The following is a 6,670-nucleotide window of genomic DNA, read 5'->3' as shown; positions in this document are numbered from 1 at the left end:
CAGGATGTGTCTATCTAAAGACTGAGAGACCCACTCTTCTATTCACACTCAGGATGTGTCTATCTAAAGACTGAGTATTTCTGAGATTTACAAACGGTCTTAAAATGCCTTCTCTTCAAAGTCTTCAAATCAAAGCCAGGAGACACTGTCACGGTACACGGGTGGGAGGGAAGAAGGTGGGTAGACAGATGAATTCTAATACTCAAATGGCTCTTCCCCATTCACACATGATCAAGGTTGGTAGGCAGTGTGCAGGTGTATGTGTGCATGCACACATGGACAAACTTACGCTGTTGTTCCTCAGGTGCTAGCCACCTGATTCTCTGAGACAGGTGAGACTGTTTCAGAACTCACCAAGTGGCCAGGCTGGGGATCGAGCAAACCCAAGAGAATCACCTACCTGTCCAGTGCTAAGAGTTTAAGTGTGCATCACCAGGCCTCGCTTTTTTGTTTTTAAATTGGTTTCTGTGGGGATTGAACTAGGGTACTCTTGCTTGAAAAGCACGCACTTTACTGCCTGACCTAACCTCCCAGGATGAAACCATCATCAAATCTGAGGCTTGCCTTCAGTGACATCAAACATCAGAACTGCCTCAGAACCGCAGTCTCTTCCTGTGGCTACCCAAACCAGTGTAACTGCACTGTGGTCCACCAGGCTACTGTGAATGTAGGCAGCAGAGATATTAGGAGGCGCAGCATGGCCGTGGGTGGCTCTGAACCCAGCACTCGAGACTGAGCAAGGCAGGACAGTCACCCATGAGCTTGAGACCAGACTGGACTATATGGTGACTTCTGAAGTGAGACTGGGCTACAGAGCAAGACCCTACAACTACAACAACAACAACAACAACAACAACAACAACAGCAACACATTTAGGTGAGATTACATTTTATTTGTTTTGAGGTGCTAAGGAGGGAACTCAGGGCCTGGCACATGCTCTCACAGCACTGCTCCACTGACCTAAATCCCCAGGCTACTTACAAAACTCGTGTGAAATGGAGAGTAGGCACAGCAATTTTAAGTCAGTCTATTTCAGCAGGTCCTGGCTAGAAGGATTTAGTGTTATGCAGCCTTTCAGTTATTTATACATGGAGCCTTAAAAGACGGCCAGGAATCTTATTGCCTGGAGGGTTACTGATTGTCATCCTTGTAATCCACAGGAACTACTATTTGTCAAAGGAAGATCCCCTCCTGTGAATGAACCGTTCTGAAACTGGCTTCAGAGCATCTGGATCAACAGCAGCAGTCCAGGTCTTGTACTGGTCTCAAACTATTGCTACCCCATTTGGTGTAGTGGAAGAACACACTGCATGCTGAGGTAAAAAGATCCGAGGTAACAGCACTCAGAGGCTAATTACAACTCAGCCCTGTAAAAGCTTCTCAGTTAGTCACAACCCCACAGGCTGCATTTGAGAGGTGCAGTAAGAAAGCATGTGGGTTACTGCAGTGTAGCCCGGCCTGCAGAGCGGGTTTCCAGACGTGGCCTCTTGTTGCTGCGCTGCTCTTCCTTTGCAGACCTGCGCCTCAGTACACCATCTAGCATGCAAGAATAACTTCGTCAGGAAGCACACACAGAGCCACGGGGACTGGGTCCAGCCATTCAGGCTGGGAGGACAAATCATGCTTATGGCAAAGGAACATGTATTGTATCTCAACCTTCAACCTCTTCCCCCATCTCAACACCCCAAACTTTAAAACGTAGCCACATTCTAGACAACTCACGGATAATACAGCATCTGAGAACCCCTGACAAACAGGATTCACTCAGCAAGGGATAGCAAACAACACTTAACTTTCTTGGGGTGTGGAGTTGCAGGAGTCACTATTCATCTGGAGGAGACAACATGTACCTGTGTATCCTCCTGAGAGGTACACACTGCCTGGAGCATGGAGAATGGACCCCCGTTTACAGGCTCCCAAGATAAGCTGGCGACCTCAGGACGGACGTGCCAGGGGAAGTGGCTGGCTTCGAGCTCCTTTTAGCTTTTGGTTTCTGATGGCTTCATCGGTGCCATAAGCTCCGTGTGCTTACAGGGTACTAAGAGTGTAAAGCCCAACGAGTCTGGCATAAGCAGACATCTGTGAAGCCACCAGCAAACTACCTACCACCTGCAAGTTCCCTCCCACCCTCTGCTTCCAGCTCCTTGAAAAACTGCCATAACCATCTTCCCAAGGGGACCCAAAAAACCCCACCTGACTGATTGTGCTATATTTGAAATATTCAAAATATATTTACAACTTAGCCAAATAAACAAAAAGAGTTGTCTCAGTTAAATCTGCAGGAAATTTGTATGGGACCAAGAGACAAATGTGATGCTCCCAACCCCCAGGAATCCCACATGCCGCCCTCCGTGTCACTGCTCCCTAGATAACTGTGTGGCATGTGTGGAACAATGTACTGCTGGCCTCCTCATCCTACAGTTCGGCACTGCTGTTTACGGTCTTCACTCAACACTATCTCTACGATTCATCCATGTGAAAGAATGTAGTGACATTTATTTCACTTCATAGTAGGTTCCCCCAGTGGGAACACTACATAGTTCTTTAAAAATCTAATCTGTTAAGAGAAACGTTCAGGTCATTTCCAGCTTCTGTTCTGAAGAACATCATTTATTAAACTGTCCATCACTTCTGTAGGACACAAGCTTCTCCGGGGCTTCTCTCTGCAAGCCGACTTGCTGTGCCGTCGGAGGTACCACGTGGGGTTTTACAGATAATGTCTAATCCAGACAATGTGATCCAAAGTTCCAGCCTGCACACCACTCACAGCATTCTGAGCACCCATCCCCCGCTCGCTTGGTACCGACACCTGTGGGTTTGCTCCCGGCGTCACCGGACATTTCTATTTCTGTTGCTGTGAATGAGTCACCAAGTCAATTCCATTCCCATCACATCTCCCTGTTGTCAATCTCAAGAGTCTGTGTGCTCTGGAATGGGCTGATACCTAGGCACTCTGAGGCTTTTCCTCAATCTTCTTTATAATATCTCTTAGTGAAGTACTTGCTAAGAACTATCAATTTTTAAGAACTACCAATTATTTTCTTTTATAATCAGCATTTGTCTATGTCCTAAACTACATTTATGTATATGTGTTATCTATTATATACATATATATTGTATATATTACTCCAAATCATAAAAATACTTAGAATTTTCTAAACCCCCCCCATGATTTTTTAAATTATCTTTTCCTCTAATCACTAATTCTTTAGATTAGGTCTCACGTATTTGTGAGGTAAGAGCTCGTCGTCATGGGCTACACTAACAACCCACTTACCTGCAGAAGGCAGTAGGTAGTCTATTGTTTAGATGTCTCTCTTAGATACCAGCAGGTGCCTATTATGAAAGTGCTTACCTCATCTACTTACTGTTTAACAACTGTGGGTTTTTATTTCTCCAAATTCCATTTTCAGAACTTCCTGATCCTTCAGATTTTTGCCTGTGCTAGCCCCCAAAGCGCACTCCTCTTGCCTTAGTCTCCCTGGAGCTGAGATTAGATGCGTATGCCACTATAGCAGCCTTGCTTCAATGCTGCTTTCACTTGCATTCCGTCCTGTTAGGCAGTTCTGATGCAGAACCACTAACTGTGCTGCCTGCTTCTGTTCACTCCATTCATGACGTGCACTCTCCATGCTGGTTGCCTTCTCAGTCATGTAGTCACAGCTTACACTCTGTGGGTCTAAGCTGATGGATGACCTTCTTTGAGAGACTGCATCTGCGTCTGCTGAGGGGCTCAGTTCACCACCTTCCAGCAGATCCCCACTGGCCTGAGTGGCTGACCCCAGGCTGGCTTTCATGGCGGTGTGTACAGCAGCTGTCCTGGGTCACCTCTGACTTTAGTGTTTGCTGACTTTATAAGTCAGATTCTAGCAACACATTCCTCTTACCTCTATTTTTCGAGGGGAATATGGGTCCCTGAACAGTATCTTTATCATCCTGAAAGTTTAGTGTTTATTTAAAAAGAGTGCTTTACCTGAACTCTGTTCCTACAGCACAGGATACTTGGGACAGTCACCCAGTCCTACCTCCCTTCTGCATGCAACCCTACCCTGCCTCTGTCCCTGAGATTGCATGAGGCAGCACGTCTCTGTTACTTGCTGACAGATAGATGGATATGGCCAGGAGTCAAGCCTCCATGTAGCAAAAGAGCTGAAGTTTGGCTTCCATTTCTCTGATTCTCCTCTTTTGTTTTTGTTTGTTTTTTAAATAGATCTGAAGTTTAAAAGGGACCCACACACCTTGTGTGTCCTTGTGTGGGAAGTGGCCAGGGAGACAAATCCATAAAGCTGCTGGTGTTGACCAGGCCTGGGCTGGGAAGGACAGGGTGACTGCAGTGAGTCACATCTCTTTATACTGCAATGAACCTCTCAAGTTACACTGCGTTGGTGGGGACACAGTTCTGAATGTACAAAGGCCAGTGAGCTCTGTACTTCAAAGGGGTCAATTCACAGTAAGAAAATTATACACTAGGAAGCTCTTCCATAATTGAAAAGGAGAAAACCATATTATTTATTGATATAAAATTCTTGTTTAAAAATGCATCAAAACATAAGCTGAACTTAAGGAACTGTCACCAAGAAGCACACACTTGACTGGGTGGCTGAGACACTGCCTGATATCCCAGCAGTCTTCCTTGTCCTTGCCTTCCACTCTCCATTCACCTGCAGGCGTGTCTTTCTCCTCCTGAGATCCCGGACTCAGGCCCTGGGCTGATTTAAGTGGCACATGTCTTCTGCTCCATGGCTTGCCTTTGCACCCTCTCAGTGGGTCTTTTGATGGACAGATGCTCTTAATTTCAAAAGACAAAGGAATGTGTCTTTCTACATTAGCAGAATACACTCTCTCCCTAACCACAGGACACTCGCACTGGCCCTCAGACACCTTTGATCAGGGTCTCATCTCTATTTCCTTTATTTCTTAATAAAAATCCAAAAAGAAAATGTAGTACTTATGTTTTTTTCTGGACTGTAAATGATAAATAAGACATTCGTGTTTTCATAGAGATCTTTGTATTTCTGGGTTTTTCAAGATTACCAAGTCATTGCTGCTTTAAGAAAATATACAGGGACTCCAGTTACTTGGAACCCAATCACAACTAAGATACCATTTTAAAACAAACATGCTCTCACTTATGGAATTGCAGAAACTCTCAAAGAAATATTACATTCAATATGGTTTTACTTAATATTCAAATAATAAGTGTGAAGATGTGACTCACTCGTGGTAATTTTGCTTCATTAAGGTATTAAAGTAAACAGGATCTTTCCCTGCTCCCAGTGGTCTGGGCCACTGTGTCTTCACTCTAGAAGAACACAGATGCCCTCACTGCTCCACCCTCACAATCTGTGCTAAGTACTCCCTGCTCCCTCACTCACTTCCAAGAAGCTTCTGCACGAGTACAGGAGAATGCTGCTGCTTGATGTTTGAAAGAAATATAATTTACAGATTCAGTTTGCATGCAGTTGTTTCTGTTACTGGAGTAATTAGCAAGTAGCACTTTACACAGCTCCTCACAAACACACGTGCTTACGATCAAGTTGAATAAGTGAATCTAATCTTTAGAAAAGACCATCCTGCATCTACCCACAAATAAGTCCGTCGTCTGCTCTTAGAAACTCACTATCTACTGCTCCGTACCATTACCTCCTCAACAGAATGCTTAGAGATACTCACTTTCTCTCCTTTCAGGCTCATCTGGGTCAAGACTATAAGCTTCAGACGGATTCAACTGCCACTGTAGGAGGTACAGATATTTTATTTATATGTTTAAAATGAGTTAATAAACATCACATCAGCACCTTGCTTTTCATTATCAAAATAGCTTTTAAAAGTCCATGAAATGGAGTTAGTGTGTACACGTGTACATGCCTACCAAGGTGAACAATCCTAAATTAGATCAATCAGATCATATGAACCTAGAATCAGAATCAAAGTCCTCAGAGAAGGAAGGGGCTCTAACAGCCCTTTGCACTTATTTAAGAGGTGACAAATGGAAGACTACAGAACTGTAGCAACTTCTCCGAGGTCACAGTGACATAACACAGAGACAGAATTAGAATCTGCATGCCCCAAACAAACCAGGGAATGTCTATCTCCAGGACCCACTGAGGTGTTGTTTAATTTTGTTTTTAATGTTTGTTACTATTGTTATTTTTATTATTTTATGTGTATAACCCCAGTGTTAGCTGAGTTCCTCATGTTTGACAAACATTTGGTCAGATCATATTAGAGCAACCAATGTTTCTGAGTCACATTTCTCTGCACAGTCTTCCCATGGTTCGGCATGAGAATTTAAATACAGCATCACTTGGATTTTGTCCTCCGGCAAGGCTGCCACAGCATGATGTCAGGCAGGCCTGGCTAAAAGGTTGTGAGGTGCAGGAGGGATGTGGTGCATGTTAGCAAAGAGGGAATCCACCAGGCAGTCTCTTCAGATGATCTGGCATTGATCTCTGTGTTGTAGGGACATTCCCCGTATGGACTGTCTTGGGCAGCAGGCAGTCCCTCTGGTTCCTAAGGAGGCTAAGGATGGTGGCCATCTCCCCATCACTCAGCTGGAAGTCAAAGCTCCCATGTATGTGTGCTGGTGTTAGACTTGGGCATCACTAACACATTCCCCTGGATATGGAGACAAATCAAAACCTGGGCTGAGGTTTTCCTGTGTTTTGT

At 44.6% G+C, this 6,670-nt stretch overlaps 1 protein-coding gene across 2 annotated transcripts in view; it reads right to left on the bottom strand.

Annotated features, from left to right (window-relative positions):
* Positions 1–872: 872 nt before the first annotated feature.
* Positions 873–6,670, bottom strand: part of Cdadc1 (cytidine and dCMP deaminase domain containing 1) — a 29,126-nt gene continuing 23,328 nt past the window's right edge. Inside the window, exons 9-10 of one of the 2 annotated variants that reach the window (XM_032917282.1) lie at positions 5,675–5,735; positions 873–1,537 (exon numbers count right to left, since the gene is read on the bottom strand). In XM_032917282.1, the coding sequence (XP_032773173.1) occupies positions 1,440–1,537; positions 5,675–5,735 (159 nt within the window). In that variant the 3' untranslated portion in view covers positions 873–1,439. Of the gene's footprint in view, positions 1,538–4,478; positions 4,790–5,674; positions 5,736–6,670 lie in introns of those variants that run through there. The other variant, XM_032917283.1, reaches the window with a different exon arrangement.

Source organism: Rattus rattus, chromosome 12 (assembly GCF_011064425.1).
Source record: "Rattus rattus isolate New Zealand chromosome 12, Rrattus_CSIRO_v1, whole genome shotgun sequence".
Lineage (NCBI taxonomy): Eukaryota > Metazoa > Chordata > Mammalia > Rodentia > Muridae > Rattus > Rattus rattus.
The sequence above is the reverse complement of the archived record's forward strand: the minus strand, read 5'-3'. Positions and strand labels throughout refer to the sequence as shown.